The sequence below is a fragment of the Engystomops pustulosus genome, chromosome 11, assembly GCF_040894005.1.
Source record: "Engystomops pustulosus chromosome 11, aEngPut4.maternal, whole genome shotgun sequence".
NCBI classification, from domain to species: domain Eukaryota; kingdom Metazoa; phylum Chordata; class Amphibia; order Anura; family Leptodactylidae; genus Engystomops; species Engystomops pustulosus.
In genome coordinates, this window is record NC_092421.1 from 6,282,603 (window position 1) to 6,302,943 (window position 20,341).

A 20,341-nucleotide genomic window follows, 5' to 3' on the forward strand; every position below is an offset into this window, starting at 1 on the left:
ACATTATCAATAGAGGGAATATTAAAGATGGGTAACACTGAAGGCAGGTCATACAGGATCACCCACTGACACAACTCAGCCCAACCTCTGCACATGTCACAAGCATAATACAACACGCACACTGGGGCAGAGGGACTTATATTTAGACAGCTAAGAGGGCGCAGTCATAGGAAGTAATCTATCACAATGGCGCCTGCTCTGGGATAGGTTGGCACACCCAGCCACATCAAGACTAGCTTACTTTTCAGCATTGACCAATTTGGCACCCTTGAGATCTATCAGACCTATCCCAATTGTTACCTGTGTTTGTGGAGAAGTAATACTAGCAGCCAGATATAGCAGAGGACCACTCCACACATCTCCGTCATTGCAAAAGCCCAAGGGATCCGAGGAACACTGCAAAGAATAAGAGAGAAAACATTAACTACACGAGGGAAGAAAAAGACAATGAGAACGTGCAGCATCCGCTACACACAGTGGACACTACACGGTTCTGGTAAATTCCTTGTGTTCCTGTAAAAAAATGGCAACGTATCTAGCGACTACATGTACATGCAGCAGAATGCCCGACTGGACCCGTACACCAGCAAAGCTCCAGGCAGCTCAGTATACATTACATCCAGCGGGAAGCAAAGGATATAAGAGTATAGTAGATTTTTACTAGTACAGGCGGTCCCCTACTTACGAACACCCGACTTACATACAACCCCTAGTTACATACGGACCTCTGGATGTTGATAATTTACTGTACTTTACCCTTAGGCTGCAATAAACAGCTGTAACAGTTATCACAGGCGTCTGTAATGGATCTTTATTGTTAATCCTGGTTCTTATAACAACCCAACATTTGAAAAATCCAGACACCAAAAAAAATTCTGTCTGGGGTTACAATTATAAAATATATAGTTCCAACTTACATACAAATTCAACTTAAGAACAAACCTACAGAACCTATCCTGTACGTAACCTGGGGACTGCTTCCAACAGGGAACACTTTTACATTCGGAAGAGGTCATTAGAGGCTATAGGAGAAGAATGGCGGAGAGATTGCACCTCCCACTGATTCTGGATAATGCACGTCCATACGGCAGCATACGGTGCACAGCCATATGCAGCACGTACTTAGCCCGTATTTTATACTTTCCCATTGCCTTCTATGGGCCGTACAGAACAGACACACGGTGGAAAATAGGACATGCTCTATATAGTTATACGGCTTGCTTACGGTACAGTGGACATCAACGTACATGGATGGCCGTATAGCCCATTGGAGAGCATGGGGCCGTATTCCGGTCGTATATACAGTCGTGTGCATGGGGCCTTACACAGACATTTTTTAAAAACATATTTGACATATACAGTACTTTATAGCACCTCATTAAAAAAAAAAAAAAACCCCTGATGACAGGTTCCCTTTAGTGTTTGAATTTTGTTGCAGTTTTCAAACAGAGGATAATCTAGGGCAGTGGTGGCGAACCTATGGCACGGGTGCCAGAGGCGGCACTCAGAGCCCTTTCTGTGGGCACCCGGGCCATCACCCCAGCACAACAGACAGGACTCAAAGAATCTTAAAGTGATACTTACTTCGCTACTTCCTACTGACCCCTTGATTCTCTGTGTGCAGAGGGACACTGGAAAGAAGCTAGAATAAGGCAAATTTTCCATCTATCTACTGTGTTGCTGTCCTCAGGAGGCCAACATGATTAAAAGTTGTTGAAAAACGGGGAGCAATAAGTTACTGCTTTAATTTTTGGTGGCACCTTGGGTTGCAGTTTGGGCACTCGGCCGCTAAAAGGTTCACCATCACTGATCTAGTGGAATGTTACCTTACCTAGCACTTGGTGCAACACTAAGCGGGTCCCACTAACCTCCGTCCCAATACTTTAGGTGACAAGTCAGCACATTAAATCGATTTCAACGAGAAAAACCACCACAAAATCCACACTGCACAATACATGGTTTGGTACCGATTCCAAAAGTTTCCCAACAGTAAAATAAAGGAACATTTGCTACTCTCTCAGCCGTCTGTGAGATCTACACTTCCTCTTCAGTACGTTACATCTGTTTACACATTGTGTCGAGATCACTTGTCACCCCAGCCATGTGATTCCCACAAGTCATCTGTGTTGTGGCGAGACATTGACAGAAGTCGTGGGACAAAATGTTGCAACGTGTTACTCAATCTCTCCTCCCGAAATTAAGAACTGAAAACCACATCAGGCCCCATTATAGATGGAAGTATGTGACCCCATAACATCATTTTCTATTAATGTACATTATAATATGTTGGGAAAGATTCTGATATTCTGGACCAAGTTTCATTCAAGCTCTTCAGCCAATAACAATCTGGAACAGTTTAGACCACATCTGACCTGGCAGAGATTCCTGCTGTAGTCTCTATAATAACTGCAGCAGGCCAAGCGTTCACGGCCCTACCCACCCGACATGCCCAAAGTGGGGTGGAAAGCCCCTGGAACTGATGGGAATGGGGCAGATGGGGAGCTTCCCTGGCAGAAAAGGCCTAATAAATATCTCCCATTGTGTCTGGCACCTACATAGCACAAGCATAAGTTTATAATGTACAGGATGGGCCAAATATATATTTATTGTAGTAGTAATGTTCTCCATTAACAGTCCCATTATCCCATCACTATACATTGTATCCACCACATCCATGTATAGATGCTGAGGATTTCTCAAGCCCCTACATACAATTTTCCCTCTTCCTATAGCCTGACAGCCTGTGCCAATTTCTTGTCTTTACAGGTATATCTTCCACAATCACTGTTACCCAGGGTGCTTTGGGCCTAAAGTCCAACACCTTTTCTTGTTTTTTGATCTTCAGTCCATAATTTTGGGGGTTTTAACCCCTTCAGAACTCCTCCATTTATTAAATCTGCCCTGTGTCACTATAAGATATCCAGGGGATTATAAGTACAGGCGGTCCCCTTACTTAAGGACACCCGACTTACAGACAGACCCCTCTGCCCCCTGTGACCTCTGGTGACCTCTCTGGATGTTACTATAGTCCCAGGCTGCAATGATCAGCTGTAAGGTGTCTGTAATGAAGATTTATGGATAATCCTTGGTCCAATTACAGCAAAAAATTTTGAAACTCCAATTGTCACTGGGGCAAAAAAAAAAAAAAAATTGGTTTGGATCTACAATTATAAAATATACAGTTTCGACTTGCATACAAATTCAACTTAAGAACAAACCTACGGACCCTATCTTGTACGTAACCTGGGGACTGCCTGTACCGTATATACTCGTGTATAAGCCGAGTTTTTCAGCACAAAAAATGTGCTGAAAAACGTCCCCTCGGCTTATACACGAGTCGATACGAGTAAAAAAAAATAATAAAAAATGGACTTCAAAAACAAAACACTTTTATACTCACCCTCCGGTGGCCCCGCTGCGCAGCGCTGCTCCCCGATGTCCGCACGGGTCCTCTTCTGGCTTCCCGGCTCCTCTTCTTGCTTCAGCGGCCGTCTTCTGTCTTCTTTAACACCGTGCTGGGCGCCGCCATGTTTTTCTCTCTGGCGGCGCCTAGTATGACGTCAGCATACACAATTCTTTATTTTCAAAGTTCTAAATTCTCAAAGGGTCGTAGCACCCTAATAAATTCATAGCTTACATTTCCCAAATGCCTGCTTTATGTTGGATGGTTTTATAAGATTCCACATATTTTACTAGAATGTTATAAGGTTTAGAAATTAGGTGCCATTTTTCAAATTTTTTGGAAAAAAAAATCACCAAAACCCATTTTTAGATGGACCTGCTCAACAGAGAGGCCTAAATAATAGCTAGACCCGTAAATTACCCCATTATGGAAACTACACCCCTCAACGTATGAAAAAGCACTTTTAAGAAGTGTGTTAACCCTTTTATAGGGGGTTTTGTAGGGGTTAAAACAAAATGGAGGTGCGGTCTACAAATTGTAATATTTTTTGACAATACACTCATTGTGGGTATCTTCGGCGCAATCCAGAGCAGATTTGCATTGTCTAATTGTACAGGCTACCATTTTTTTTCCCTTTTCTTAATGTGGACCTATAGGGGCTTATTTTTTTGCCACTTTTCTTTTGCCATCATTTTGGGGCATCTATAGATAAATGGTGAGATTTAATTAACACTTTGTTGGAGGAAACAAAAATCAATTTTTAGGAAGATTTTTTTTTTCCCTGCTGCTTAACAAACTACAAATAATAAATTAAAATTTAATTTTAGCGTCACCATTCTTTGGCCTTATTTTGGAGCATTTTTTTAAAGGGTATTAATTTAAAATTTTCTTTTTCTCAGAGCGTTATTTGGGGTTGTACGGGCCCAATAACGATTCTGTTTTACTATGCAGATTTTCGCAGAGATAACAAATATGTGGGGGTTTTGTGCATTTTTTTTCAATTTTACTGAATAAAAACTAATTTGGGGAAAATCTTAGCTGACGAATCTGGTTAAGGGCTTAATTTTTTGCGAGAAGAGTTCTTTTTGGTAGTCTTATTTTAGAGTGCGTAACCGTTTTACTTCTTTTATCAAAACTTTTTTGCGGTTTTTTCCCCAGTGTTTGCCGTGCTGGTCCTGTAACTATTCTGTTTTATTCTACAGATTGTTATGGATGCAGCAATACCAAATACAGGCAGACCCCAGGTTATGTACAAGATAGGTTCTGTAGATTTGTTCTTAAGTTGAATTTGTATGCAAATCGGAAGTGTATATAATTGTAACTCTAGACAAATTCTTTTGGTCTCTGAGACAATTTAAAATGTTGAATAGTCTTAAGAACCAGGATTAATAATAAATCTTAAGTGTAGACGCCATAAATAACTGTTACAGTTCATTGTAACCTAAGGATAAAGTACAGTAAATTACCAAAGGTCCGTTTGTAAGTAGGGGTCGTCTGTAAGTCGGGTGTTCTTAAGTAGGGGACCACCTGTATGTGTTTTTTTTGTTGTATTTGTGTTTTTTTTATACTTTATCAAGGGACAAGCTGATGCTAAAGTTCACAGTGTTTCTACCAGTCTGTATCGTCTGTATATGGACAGTGACATCACTGGGGACCTCCACACGTGTATGTTAGGTGGGGGTCAGGAAAACTGCAATACTTTGCATCTGTCCCCCAAAGCCTGCGATGGCATCTGCTGAGCTTAAACGTTGCTCAGGAGGATGGTACAGGGTGGAACGGGGCATCTTTCCATCCTGTGTTTTCAACCGTATACATGCGTACAGTGCAGATGGAGGAAAATAAAATACCTCTGTGTGGCAGTATATGGTAAAAGTATACACTTGGCATACATGGCATGAGCTTTCCTGGCGTACATACTGAGTGTACACATAAAGTGTGGTGTGAATGTAGCCTTAGAAATTCCCATGTAAATTATCCCAAATGTCCTACCTCATCCCGACGCTTCTGTTTCTTCTGAGCCAATGACAACAGTATCATAACACCTGACGCTCATACAAGTCAAACACAAAGGCCCATTCATGACCTGGACATATTTTCATGCACAATTATTTGCCCTAAAATATGTACGCACCTGTCTAGGAAGATGTCGGGCAGAGGTGGGTAGGTCTGCATGTCCGGAACACGCTCATGTACAATAACCATGACAAAGGAGGTAAAACCAAAAACTATAAAAACATAAACACAGCTGATGGCCGTCTTCCAGTACTCGGGGTCCAGTCTCTTTGGGGGATGTTTGTGCTTTCCGTTGGAGTACTGGTGTGGCTCCACACTGGAATCGGTTCCATGTCCATCAAAGTCTCTTGTAAGATCTCCATTACATAACCAATCAGGACTTGGTGGGGAACTGACGCTGAGGGGTCCTGGGGCTGGCTCATTACTTAACCCCAACTCTTCCAGGACACTTGCATGCTGCTTCTGGAGCTTACGGATAGAAAGCATAAGGCGTTTGATGTCTCCTAATACTTTTATTTCCAGTGGTGGAGAGCGCAAGTCATATTCTGTTAACGCTAACAGTGCGGTCCCATCCAGGCGATGCTTGTTGCACAGAATATCTACGTAGTCGCAAAATCCTTCTTCTCGGAGCCATTTGGCCACATGTTTGGTAGTCCAACGTCGAATGCACAACTGACTGTTGCTTGCCATCGTTTTAGAAGATAACTGTGAAGACAGACAAAAGATGTTGAGCTCAAATTGTAGAAATATTTACTTATACTGTATCTTAAAGGGGTTGTCCGAGTTTTGGAAAAAAACTATATGTGGCCGGGAGGGGGCTGCTTAAAACAATAAAGATGTACTTACCTTCCGGTGCCCTCCGGTATCCAGCGTAAACAAACATGGCCGCCGGAGCAGCTCTGCATTCAGCTTCCGGCCGGCCGTGGCCGGGTACGCCTATCCGTTCCTATACAAAGCATTGTGTATGGGGGCCGGAAGGTTGACGGGTCCGGCCGGAAGCTGAATGCAGCACTGCTCCGGCGGCCATGTTTGTTTACATGGCGCCTGGACCGGAGCGACAGCAGCGCTGGATACTGGAGGGCACCGGAAGGTAAGTACAGCTTTATTGTTTTAGGCAGCCCGCTCCCGGCCACATACAGTTTGTTTTCAAAATTCGGACAACCCCTTTAACGGAAGTAGGTTTTAGGTCTAAATGTATGCGCAGTGAAGCCACATGTAAGGGCCTTCCACAGTTTTGTGCTCATGCATGGAATACTGCTGGACACATCGTAGGTAAAAGATAAGTTATATATTTTTAAAAAATTATCTATCCAGTTATGCGGGCCCATGATCATTAGAAAAGATAACATCCTCTGCAAGATATCATGCTGGTGGAGAAATTAAATCTAGTAACAGGTTTCTTTTTGCTGAAAATTAGCACCTAAGTGAAAAATCTGAATTTATCACCTGGGATTTTATAGCTTCATTTTTAGGAAATTGGAAGCAATCATGGCCAAGCCTTACTCTCTACAGAGAAAAATCACTTCCCATCGCATTTGTGTCCATTGCGCTTGCATCACAATTGGTAACATTGCATTTTTGTAAACATTATGTAAACACAATGTCAACTAAATATTAGCAGAATGTTAACACATATGAACACATCATCTAGATGAGCCCTGAGAGATGACACACTCTCTGCCATGGACAGTATGGGAGAAGAGTAGCATAACACATGCCTTTCACATCTTGTATCCATACCGCACCCAAAGGTATGACGGTACCCAGAGAACGCAGCAGCCCATACTCGTGTTATTCAAACAATTATCTCTCACAATTGTCTCTTACAGGCAGCAGATAAAGCACAAGCACTAGCAATGTTTTACTATACATTACACACAGTGAAGAAGGGGTGGAAAGGGGAGGGGTAATGGGTCACATCACTTCTCCATGTGACCAGCCTCATTTACATAATAAAGAAAAGATGATTTTAGAATGATTAATGTATGAATTAACTAGATAAAGACTGGGATGGAATCCGTAGTTAGTGGAGATAGGACTAGTAACAGAGTATCATAGTTAATACGGTTGAAAAAAAGACACATGTCCATCAAGTTCAACCAAGGAAGGGACCAGATGACAGCTGACCTCTGAAGAACATCTACCACCAGGGTGAAGGATTGTAATCCAAGCACACTAACACACTGGTGTGCGCCCCCTCTGGCAGGACTTGCTCTTCTTTATGGTTCTTATGGCCTTGTTTTTAAAGGGAAAAAAAAAAGGCTTTAACAATTATGCAAAAGAGCCTCAGGGGCTCTCAGCTCCATTAACACATATGGACCTGGAGCCCCTCAGGTTTGTTGGCATTTTTAATACTTTTTTTTTGTAAAAGCCAGGGCATAAGAAACATAAAAAAGAGCAGATCCTGCTAGAGGGAGCGCACACCGGTATGTCAGTGTGATTGGATTACAATCCTTGATCCTGGTGGTGGATTTCCTTTAAGTCTACATAAATAATTAATCGTATGAAATCTAATTTAATACATAGACTAAATATATATGACCGATCACTAGAATATACACATATTCAGAAGTTCAAGTACAGGCGGTCCCCTACTTAAGGACACCCGACTTACAGACAACCCGTAGTTACAGACAGACCCCTGTGACCTCTGGTGACCTCTCTGGATGTTACTATAGTCCCAGATTGCAATAATCAGCTGTAAGGTGTCTGTAATGAAGCTTTATTCATAATCCTTGGTCACATTACAGCAAAAAATGTTTAAAGGGCACCTACCACCACAAATCTACCTATAAAGGTAGATTGGGTGGTAGGTGGATCATTGGGACGTGAGGATAGCCCTTTTAAGGGCTAATCCTCACGTCCCTGCACTTTTTTGAGAACTTTAATTTGATATTTATTCAAATTTACTTATGTGGCTACCGGGGCGTGGAGTAGCCGCTTATGAGATTACACGAGGCGGCTACTCCACGCCCCGGTAGCCACTTTACCCCTCCTACTCACCCATCTTCGGCGCGCAGCTCCGCGTAGCTGCGCGCCCTCGTCCGGCGAGCCTGCCGTCTGCGCATGCGCAGAAGAGCAGGCCCGCGCCTGCGCGGTCACAACTCCGAAACAGGCGCGGGCCTGCTCTTCTGCGCATGCGCAGACGGCAGGCTCCCCGGACGAGGGCGCGCAGCTACGCGGAGCTGCGCGCCGAAGATGGGTGAGTAGGAGGGGTAAAGTGGCTACCGGGGCGTGGAGTAGCCGCCTCGTGTAATCTCATAAGCGGCTACTCCACGCCCCGGTAGCCACATAAGTAAATTTGAATAAATATCAAATTAAAGTTCTCAAAAAAGTGCAGGGACGTGAGGATTAGCCCTTAAAAGGGCTATCCTCACATCCCAATGATCCACCTACCACCCAATCTACCTTTATAGGTAGATTTGTGGTGGTAGGTTCCCTTTAAACTCCAATTGCCACTGGGGCAAAACATTTTTTTTGTCTAGATCTACAATAATAAAATATACAGTTTCGACTTACATACAAATTCAACTTAAGAACAAACCTCCGGACCCTATCTTGTAGGTAACCCGGGGACTGCCTGTACATGTATACATCTTTCAAGTCAGTTGGACAACAAGTACTTACCTGTGGAGTCATCACTGCGGATCTGCAACCCTAGAACAAGAAAGTGTCCCAAAAAGTGACAAGAAAGTACAATGAGCGGTCCAATGTCCAATCCATGTATTGGAAAGAACAAAGTAAGTGAAAAATCTATCAACTAAAAATAATTAACAGCGCATTGCTAGTGATAAGGAAGTGAGGCAAAGAGCTAGCACTTATCGCAGAGCTATCAGTGGTGACACAGGCAAGAATCCCAAGTGCACTGAGGCAATGGCTGAAATCGCGGAGGTAAGCAGGGCTGTAAAACGCTGCGAATCGAGCTCATCTATTGACTTCTGCAAGTGCTTGGAAGGGAGTCCTGCAGTGGGCGGCCTCTTGTAGGGCGTAGCAGAGGATGAATCACTGTGACTTTCTCCTGTGAGCTGGAACTTCACGTCTTGAGCAACTGTTCCTACAGCACAGACTGAAATGTGAGCGCTGGAAAGGTGCAGACGTCACTCCAGATAGGGGAACTAACAAATAAACTTGTTCATGTGATAAAGCAGTGAAACTACTGCACCCGCAGAACTTGCTTGGTAAAGTTTGCATTAAGAAATAAGATGACGATGAGAATACACGTGGGGGTTTGCTTACAGCAGGATTTTCTGGTAGGTTTTGGTTACTATCAGCTCGGGGTCACACACAAAAACAGTCAGGGTTTTCAAGAAAAAGTATATAAACTCGGCTTATTTATGTTGTTTATCCCAACCTCAAACTCTACATTCAGCCCGGCCGAGGGAAAAAAGAGTCAGCAGACTCCAACGTTCACAAGAAAAAAAAAAAAAAATGGAAAAAAAAAAAAACACAACAACAGAAGGCGGCCACAGGGTTAAAGGGTAAATATGGTCCGGATGCCAACCAAAAGTTATTAGTAGCCATAGGAATAAGATTTGTATGACTGTAGCGACGTCACAGCTATGTTAATATAATTGCATTTGTAGTCACAAACCGCATTTAACCCTTTAAAGGACCAGGCCACTTTCATACTTTTTACATCTTTCACTGTACTTTCCGAACACTTCTACTTTATTCTTTGGGTCAGTACAATTGACGGAATTCCAAATTTATACAGGCGGTCCCCTACTTAAGAACACCTGACTTACATACGACCCCCTAGTTACAAACGGACCTCTGTACTTTAGTCCTAGGCTACAATAAACAGCTGTAACAGTAATCAATGGTGCCTGTAATTAAGATTTATAGTTCATCCTGGTTCTGATGACAATCCAACATTTTTAAAATCCAATTGCCACATAGACCAAAACAATTTTGACTGGGGTTACAATAATAAAGTATACGGTTCCGACTTACATACAACTCAACTTAAGAACAAACCTACAGACCCTATCTTGTATGTAACCCGGGGACTGCCTGTATAGGTTTTATTATGTTTTAATAGATTTAAATAAATCAAACCGTTTGTACAAAAAAATTATTTCTTAACCTTACCGTGTTCTGTCACCAATAACTTTTTCATACTAAGCCGTTTGAGGTGTTATTTTCTACCCAATTACAGGTCCAGGAGCCTCGATACATGGGAATAGATAAACACTCCCCGATGACGTCACAGGGGCGGCGACTAACCAATCCAAGGTGACGGCACCCACGCCGTCATAATGCGTTAAGGGGTTAAAGAAATATTCAGGGTTTTTTGTTTTTCTCTTCACAACTGGACAGTTACTAAACAAACAGACCATTGAACAAATACAAGTTACAAAGTGGCCTGGGAGTAGGGCCTTGAACCCTTAGAGAACCTGTTATGCAAATGAACCTACCCAAAATAAATACTTCATAAAAAAAAAACTATTAAAAAAAAAAAAGCATTGCCCTTATGCCTAAATGATTCATTTCCATGGCAGTAATATTAAAAAAAATCTTTTTGTAAACTTATATGCAACTCACCTGATGCGAGTCCACTGACAAGCGCGTTCAATGAGACCCTGCATATTCACGGATTACTGCATTGCCTCGCCTCCTAGTGCCTGATTGACAATTCCTGATGCCAGGTAATGTAAGATTTATGGGGATGTAAGGGAAACAAATTTTATCTAAAAGGTGTCACTTAATAGGGCTCTTTAGGAACCGGTCACGATCTATATTTGTAAATATATGGTGACATGTTTAACCCCTTAAGGACCAGGCCCTTTTTCGTTTTTGCGTTTTTATTTTTCACTCCCCACCTTCAAAAATCTATAACTTTTTTATTTTTCCATGTAGAGAGCTGTGTGACGGCTTGTTTTCTACATAACAAATGGCATGGAATATTGAATACCATCACTATGAAGTGCTAAGTACTGGGAACCGTGAAAAAAAAATTCCAAATGCAGTGAAAATGATGAAAAAACACATTTGCGCCATTTCTTGTGGGCTTGGATTTTACAGCTTTCACTCTGCGCCACAAATGACAGGTCTACTTTATTCTTTGGGTCAATACGATCACGGGGATGACACATTTGTATAGGTTTTAAAACATACATCTACAAAAATTAAAACCTCCTGTACAGAAAAAAAATTCTTCATTTTGCCATCTTCTTGCGCTAATAACTTTTTCGTACTTTACTGTACAGAGCTGGGGCTGGTGTCACTTTTTGCGACTTTTGATAACGTTTTCAATGCTTTTATTTTTAGGACTCTACGACCTTTTGATCACTTTTTATAGGATTTTTTCTATTTTTCAAAATGGCAAAAAAAATGCCATTTGCGACTTCGGGCGCTATTTTCCGTTACGAGGTTAGACGCAGTGAAAAACTGTGAGCATAATTTGATAGATCGGGCATTTTCGGACGCGGTGATACTTAATGTGTTTATGATTTTTACTGTTTATTTATATGTATATCAGTTCTAGGGAAAGGGGGCGATTTTAATTTTTAATATATTTTTTAATTTATTTTTTTTTACTACTTTTCAGACTCCCTAGGGTACTTTAACCCTAGGTTGTCTGATTGATCCTATCATATTACTGCCATACTGCAGTATTGCAGTATATGGGGATTTTGCACACCATCTATTATAAAGTGCAAATCGCACATTATAATAGATAGCCGAGATCATGATAGCCTAGGACAGTGATGGCGAACCTATGGCACGGGTGCCAGAGGTGGCACTTGGAGCCCTTTTTGTGGGCACCCAGGCCTTCACCCCAACACAGAGTCTGCCAGCTAGGACTCAAGGTTTTCTCCTGTGATCCAATACAGCCCAGGACGTGCCATGCCCAGCGCTATTTGGCTGCCAAGACTAAAGGAGGAGCAAGAAGGTGTGGATAAAGATGGATTGTCACTGGAGCTCCTGCTCTGGGTCCCCTGATCCTTCCTCTTCAGGGCACCCTGGAGGGAAGCTACAATCCAAATTTCTCCATCTTTTTATTGTATTGGTGAACTCAGGACGCCAATACGATTAAAACCTGTGATACACCAGGGATCAATCACTTACTGCTTAAATTGTCATGTTGGCACTTTGCAACATATAATTGGGTTTTGGTTGTAGCTTGGGCACTCTGTCTCCAAAAGGTTCGCCATCACTGGCCTAGGATCTTTGTGTGACCCGAGGCTGTCATGGCAACGGATCGCCGCTCCCCGATGAAGTCACGGGTAGTGACGATCGGAGCCAAGATGGCGGCACCCACGCACCGCCGGTTCCCTTATGCTGCTGGCAGCTTTGCCAGCGAGGATCAAAGGGTTAACATTATAAAGCAAATGCCCGGTGAGTATGAAGAGGGCTCAGTCCGTGAGCCCTCTTCATACTCCCTCATGCGCAGCAAGACGTTGGGGTTAAAGAGGACCTATCACCCAAAATTTCGGCACTAGAAGCTGCTTACTAAAGTAAGCAGCTCCTAGTGCGTAAACAAACGCCACAAACAACGTGTTAGAAGGATAGCGTTACCAGAAACCTCCGGTAACACTATCAAACACTCGCAAAGCGGTCCGATGTATTCATGAGGGGCTCCCGGACCGCCCCGCTCGCTTCATAGGCCAGCAGTGACTGCCACGCGTCAGACAGCAGTCACCGCCCCTAGCCACGCCCCAACCCTGCCCCCTCATGAATACGTCGGACAGCTTTGCAAGCGGTCCGACAATTACACTGTACCCCGTCACAGTGTTAGATAGCGTTACCGGAGGTTTCTAGTAACGCTATCACTCTAACACTGCGGCGTTTGTTCAAGCACTAGGAGCTGCTTACTTTAGTGCCGAAATTTTGGGTGACAGGTCCTCTTTAAATAACGAATAATCAATCTTGGGTCCTTTAAATGCCTATCCACACAAATAACCTACTGTAAAGAGAACCAATCCACGATATAGTAGGTCGATCAGCATTTGTTTTGCATTCTGCGATCAGTATAAATATAGAATATAGAGCCTAAATGTAGAGCCTAAGGAGACGTTAAGAGGATTTCTGATGTACCCTGAAAATGGCCATGGCTATGATATATCCCACTGTGTGCCACATCTTTCTATTCCGTGTTCCCACAGTTTACAACATAATCTAAGCAGACGGAGGCAAAAAGGATGATTATTTTCTAAGGGACAGCGGATCGCACTTTCGTCAGGTTTTCAAAGTTTTCTGGATTTGCACCACCGTGACAGGTATTTAACTTGGGATTGTGCCGCATGCGATCGGATTGTGTCGCAGCTGCTCTGGCTTTCATGCGACAGAAATGGGGGGGGCGGGCCGTAGGATGATTTGACTAATTCGGACGGAGAGTGGGATTTAAGATTCAATTTGTGTCGTAAGACAATCCACTTACATGCACTAGGAAGAAGAAGGTGAACTCCGGGGACCTGAGCGGGGAGCGACACATGCAGGATATCGGGCGCACAATCTTCTTGAATCGCGGCACAGTGCATTCCGGTTGGACAATGCACTTTCGGGGATCACAACAGGAGAGGTAAGTAAATGTGCCCTGTCTATATACTGAGAGTTTTCCTGCTGAATGTAGTAAACTAACTTTGGGCGACTAAAGCAATGTACCTGCAATGTTTTTATTTTACAATGTCAATTCTTTCATACTGAACGATAAAGCTAGAAATGTCATCTCTAAAATTAATCTACAGAAATTTAGCTACTGAAGATATGCAATATAATCATACAAGGTTGCTACAAGCAAATATTTGTGAGAATGATCTGTTCTTTTGTTCTGCTGGTCAAGTGACTCGGATAGATGCCGAGCCCTGTGTTCATTGGATAGCGCCAGGGTGGAGAGTGGCCTTTGTACATGTACATACATGATAAACACTTCAGTGTATACTCTCAACATTCACTATAGACAAATCTATATAGAATATTGATTGATGTACAAGAAATACTGCAGTGTCAAATCATGAACATAATTTTCAGGGTTTTTTCCCCCATCAGTTTAGGGCCATGCAGGGGATTTGTAAAATTTGTATACTATAAAGCTAGATAAGGGGTTTTACAGGTGTCTAGACTCTGCACCATACATTATGCAAAATTGTGCTTCTTGATTCTTATGGTGGTGGCACACGTGGCGTTTTGAGCTCGTTTTTAGTCATCCGATTTTTGAAAACGCGTCAGTTTTTAATAAAGATGGAAAACCGGACAAAAACGGATGCGTGTTCAAAAACGCATGCTTTTTTTTGACGGACTGAAAATGCATGACTAAAAACGGGTTCAAAATGCCACGTGTGCCTCCACCCTTAGGCCTAAAGTGATTGCCATTGATTTTGCTAAATTATTGATAGTGGCCTCTGGTGAGATTAACACTTCTCCGGTTCACTGTGGAACCTATGGCCCACACAGAGGCTCAGCAGTAACATCACGGCAACAGTGTGCACTCACTACACACATTTCTTGCAGATTAAAAATGCCCCTGACATCTGCAGCATACTGTCCATGGATGTATATGCAGCACACGTACACAACTCATATGGGACTCAATGATTGGTGCTCTTACAGATGGAGATCTGGGGAGATGTTGAGGGGAAATCTCTGAGTGATTATTTTATTTAATCATGTTCCCCGTTTTAACACACTTTAAAAATGTATTTTTTTTTTTTAAATATAAAAAACGGTGAATATGGTAACAAACCATGATACATGTGCTGGTGCCATCAGGCCACGTTCAAACTAGGGTTGCATGATGCATTGAAATCACAGTACGTATACAGAACGGTTCAATATCAGGTTTCTGTTCACGCAATACTGAATGACTTCCACAGACTCTACAGACATCGGGCAGGGAAACCTTTTAAGAAATGTGTGGGGTTAACGGCAGAGCAGTGACCACGTCATCAGGGAGATGTCACCATCTGTCCATATATGGTCTCCACATCTCCCAGGGCTTCCCCAGACATAAGGGGGGATATTTATCAGGACCTCTGCGCACCGCCAGGGGCACAGAGGCCCTGAAATAATCGCAAATGCTAGCTTATTGCTAGCTTTTGCGATTATTTTCCCCAATCCGCCACTTTCACGCCAGTGGGGCGTGAAAGGGCGTGAAGGGGGGGGGGCACGGTCGGCCGAGCGGACTCGCTGCTGCCAGCGACTTTTCATACGTGAAAAGTCGCCGGCTGCGTTTTTTTCTATGCCAGGCCCTGCCTGGCGTAGGATAAACGCTGCGCTCTGGCAGCCCGATACATCAAGAGGCGGAAGCCTCTTCATCTATCGGGCTGCGAATTTGCAGCGGCAGGGCTATCATACGGCTTAGTGGTCGTCTATGGGAGGTGTTTGTGTAACAAAGAGCTTCACTGTTACACTGTGGCCCAGGCTCCATGCACTGGTATATAGAGAGGGATCTTCTCAGAGATTATTCTTATTATGGAGATTATTATTATTATGGAGCGCTGTGCTCACCGATCTCCGTCAGCTCCTGAATGGTCATGCGTCGCACTCTGCTCCAATAGTCCGACGGACCCCTCGTTTTCACGATCTGTGGGGGTCTCAGCACTGAGATCCCCACTGATCAGCAAGTTAGGCCCTATCTTGTTGATAGGGCCTAACATTTCTTCGTGGGAAAACCCCAATAAGTAGTATTTTAGGATTAAAATATAAATATATTGAATAATAAATCTGACTTTCTGGTGCTCCCAGCGGTTTAGTTTCGTGCACCCACACGAGCGTCTGATAACTGGCTGCAGGGGGTCACTTGGGGAAGGGGGTCACTTATTAGATATGTGGTCATTACTTACAATTATCAATGTTTCCCCTAATAATAATTTAAGGTTTCCTAGACTTTAATACTTTTTACTAGATTTCTGGAATTATAGGAGCAGCCTGTAACTACACAGCACATAACCATGACGGTGTAAATGCACAGGAAAGACTCTGGTCCCCTCCGGTATATAACACAGCACAAGCTGCGACCTGAAGACCTGGGCACTCGGATACAGTCTCTCACCTGTAAGGAGCTAAGCTACTGCCAGGGACCCCGCTCCCCTGATATGTCCACCGGCAGGGTCCCTCTTCTCGGTCACCCGGTGCTTTTACTCGAAAGCAGGCTTCGTAAACGGGTGTAGGCCGCTGGCGTGTCCATAGAAACGGCAGTAACAAGAGGCGGGCCGAGGATAGAGCGTCTCCCAGCGGCGTCACTCTGTACACGTCACAGCTACTCCTACTGCTCTGCTGCAGCGCCACCACCCGGCCGCCTGGCGCAACAGCTTCTGTTCAAATAGATGAGAATGAGCATAAAAGTGAATAACTGCACAATAACAAGTCCCCTAAAGTATACATGAGAAACACTAATACTACAAGACTAGCAATCAAAGACGATTATACCGTGTATAAAAACATATTTGCCAACGTTAGACACAAGGCTATTCCTACTTGTATGGTGATCCTATAAGGAAGGTCATACAAACCTGGTAGGTGCAGACCCCACCTGTCCACAACACATCAGGACAATGGAGGTTTATTTACCTGGTGGTCAGACTGTTAAGGAGAGTTTCTCCAAAATTGCTGGCGCGGCCACTTTTACACTGACTTGAAGGATAAGCGCCTATAATTTGGCAATATCCTATAGATATGCGATAAATACAGATAAATGTTGGTCAACAACTGCTAATCCGCAGCGATTTACAGAACAACATAGCAGAGGGAAGTTATACAAACCATGGCGTAAAATACACCATGGAAAGAACAATGTCACTAATGATACCTCTCTACAAGGCCCAAGTAATACCACTACATTGGGACTATTACCATTACATAACAACTGAATAATACTGTCATACTGAATGCGGACCTATATACATACAGACCAGTATTTACCTTCATATAGTGACCACAGAGCAGGAGGTACCGTTCTGTTGCAGTGTAATTCAATCATTTACAGTGGACGTCCACATGTTGTCTCTTTCCTTCAGTCTAATCGGTCAAGAGACTTTTTTCAGCTACAACACACCTGCAGGTAAATAACAGACAATGGGGCAGATTTATCAAGCTGTCCGAAAGTCAGAATATTCCTAGGTGCCCATGGCAACCAATCACAGCTCAGCTTTCATTTTACCAGTGCTCATGAATATTTTAAAGGGGAGCTGTGATTGGTTGCCATGGGGAACTGGAAATATTCCGACTTTCAGACAGCTTGATAAATCTGCTCCATTGTTGACATCATCCCATATACTCCTCACAACCGACCCCCAAATATATCATAAATACATGCCCCTCACAGCACAACTGACCACCATATATCATATATACCCCTCACACCACAACAAGGCCCATTGTGCCCCCCATATAAATACCACTCGCACCATGACTGACTTCACTGTGACGGGTGTATAGTATATTCCCTGAATAAATATATATTTTACCCACTAAATTATAGGATAGCCCCCTATTATTTTATTAGTAAATTACAGAAAGTTTCCCTCTAATTGTACTTTATACATTTTCCCTCAGAATTACACATTTTAGCCCACTTTTTATATAGAGCCATAGAGCCTAGCACCTCCCATTCTTATATAATACAGCATCCCCAGTCAGTAATCCATGTATTATAAACCCACCTCAGTCCCCCTCCTTAGTAACCCATGTAATTCATTAGGCCACCCCCCCCCCCCCCCCACCACCATAGTAATACCACACAAGATGTAAGTGAAGCAGCAGCACAATGACTCACAATGGGGCACATTTACTTACCCGGTCCCGTCACTATCCCCGATCCAGACTGTCCGACGAGGATGAAGTCCGTTGCGATTCACTAAGATCATGCGCCCGATATCCTGCATGTGTGGCTTCCCCGCTCAGGTCCCCGGAGTTCACCTTCTTCTTCCTGGTGCATGTAAGTGCATTGTCCGTGTATAATGCGCTGTGCGGGGAGTCACCAAGATTGTGCGCCCGATATCCTGCATGTGTGGCTTCCCCGCTCAGGTTCCCGGAGTTCACCTTCTTCTTCCTGGTGCATGTAAGTGCATTGTCCGTGTATAATGCGCTGTGCGGGGAGTCACTAAGATCGTGCGCCCGATATCCTGCATGTGTCACTTCCCCGCTCAGGTCCCCGGAGTTCACCTTCTTCCTGGTGCATGTAAGTGCATTGTCCGTGTATACTGCGCTGTGAGGGGAGTCACCAAGATTGTGCGCCCGCTATCCTGCATGTGTCACTTCCCCGCTCAGGTCCCTGGAGTTCACCTTCTTCTTCCTGGTGCATGTAAGTGCATTGTCCGTGTATAATGTGCTGTGGGGGAGTCACTAAGATCGAGCGCCCGATATCCTGCATGTGTCACTTCCCCGCTCAGGTCCCCGGAGTTCACCTTCTTCTTCCTGGTGCATGTAAGTGCATTGTCCGTGTATAATGCGCTGTGCGGGGAGTCACTAAGATCGTGCGCCCGATATCCTGCATGTGTCGCTTCCCCGCTCAGGTCCCCGGAGTTCACCTTCTTCTTCCTGGTGCATGTAAGTGCATTGTCCGTGTATAATGCGCTGTGCGGGGAGTCACTAAGATTGTGCCCCAGATATCCTGCATGTGTCACTTCCCCGCTCAGGTCCCCGGAGTTCACCTTCTTCTTCCTGGTGCATGTAAGTGCATTGTCCGTGTATAATGCGCTGTGCGGGGAGTCACTAAGATCGTGCGCCCGATATCCTGCATGTGTCGCTTCCCCGCTCAGGTCCCCGGAGTTCACCTTCTTCTTCCTGGTGCATGTAAGTGCATTGTCCGTGTATAGTGCGCTGTGAGGGGAGTCACCAAGATTGTGCCCCCGATATCCTGCATGTGTCACTTCCCCGCTCAGGTCCCCGGAGTTCACCTTCTTCTTCCTGGTGCACGTAAGTGCATTGTCCGTGTATAGTGCGCTGTGAGGGGAGTCACCCGATATCCTGCATGTGTCGCTTCCCCGCTCAGGTCCCCAGAGTTCACCTTCTTCTTCCTGGTGCATTTAAGTGCATTGTCAGTGTATAATGCGCTGTGCGGGGAGTCACTAAGATCATGCGCCCGATATCCTGCATGTGTTGCTTCCCCGCTCAGTTCCCCGGAGTTCACCTTCTTGGTGCGTGTAAGTGCATTGTCCGTGTATAATGCGCTGTGCCGCAATTCACTAAGATCGTGCGCCTGATATCTTGCATGTGTCGTTTCCCCGCTCAGGTTCCCGGAGTTCACCTTCTTCCTGATGCATGTAAGTGCATTGTCCGTGTATAATGCACTTTGCGGGGAGTCACTAAGATCATGCGTCCGATATCCTGCATGTGTTGCTTCCCCGCTCAGTTCCCCGGAGTTCACCTTCTTCTTCCTGGTGCATTTAAGTGCATTGTCCGTGTATAATGCGCTGTGCGGGGAGTCACTAAGATCATGCACCCGATATCCTGCATGTGTGGCTTCCCCACTCAGGTCCCTGGAGTTCACCTTCTTCTTCCAGGTGCATGTAAGTGCATTGTCTGTGTATAATGCACTGTGCGGGGAGTCACTAAGATCATGCGCCCGATATCCTGCATGTGTTGCTTCCCCGCTCAGTTCCCCGGAGTTCACCTTCTTCTTCCTGGTGTATTTAAGTGCATTGTCCGTGTATAATGCGCTGTGCGGGGAGTCACTAAGATCGTGCGCCCAATATCCTGCATGTGTCGCTTCCCCCTCTCAGGTCCCCGGAGTTCACCTTCTTCTTCCAGGTGTATGTGAGTGCTTTGTCTTGCGACACAATTTGAATTTTAAATCCTGCGCTTAGTCCGACAGTCACACCCCCGATTTGTGTTGCATGAAAGTTGGCGCGATTTCGCCAATATACGATCACGTTCGCCAAAAACCCATGTTAAATGCGCTGCAAATCTGAAATAATCGGGAAACCCGACGGAAATGCGGTTCGTGGACCCTTAGTAATTGTGTACCAATGACTCAGAGATGCA

General features: G+C 44.3%; 1 protein-coding gene across 4 annotated transcripts in view; it reads right to left on the reverse strand.

The window, feature by feature from the left end:
- The window catches only part of SAMD8 (sterile alpha motif domain containing 8), a 30,406-nt gene extending 12,971 nt beyond the window's left edge, over window positions 1–17,435 (reverse strand). The window contains exons 1-4 of one of the 4 annotated variants that reach the window (XM_072131196.1): window positions 17,279–17,435; window positions 16,410–16,671; window positions 5,535–6,121; window positions 301–396 (exon numbers count right to left, since the gene is read on the reverse strand). In XM_072131196.1, coding sequence (XP_071987297.1) covers window positions 301–396; window positions 5,535–6,106 — 668 coding nt within the window. In that variant the 5' untranslated portion in view covers window positions 6,107–6,121; window positions 16,410–16,671; window positions 17,279–17,435. Of the gene's footprint in view, window positions 1–300; window positions 397–5,534; window positions 6,122–9,043; window positions 9,412–16,409; window positions 16,672–16,927; window positions 17,020–17,278 lie in introns of those variants that run through there. The other 3 variants (XM_072131195.1, XM_072131197.1, XM_072131194.1) reach the window with 3 other exon arrangements.
- Between the last annotated feature and the right edge of the window lie 2,906 nt (window positions 17,436–20,341).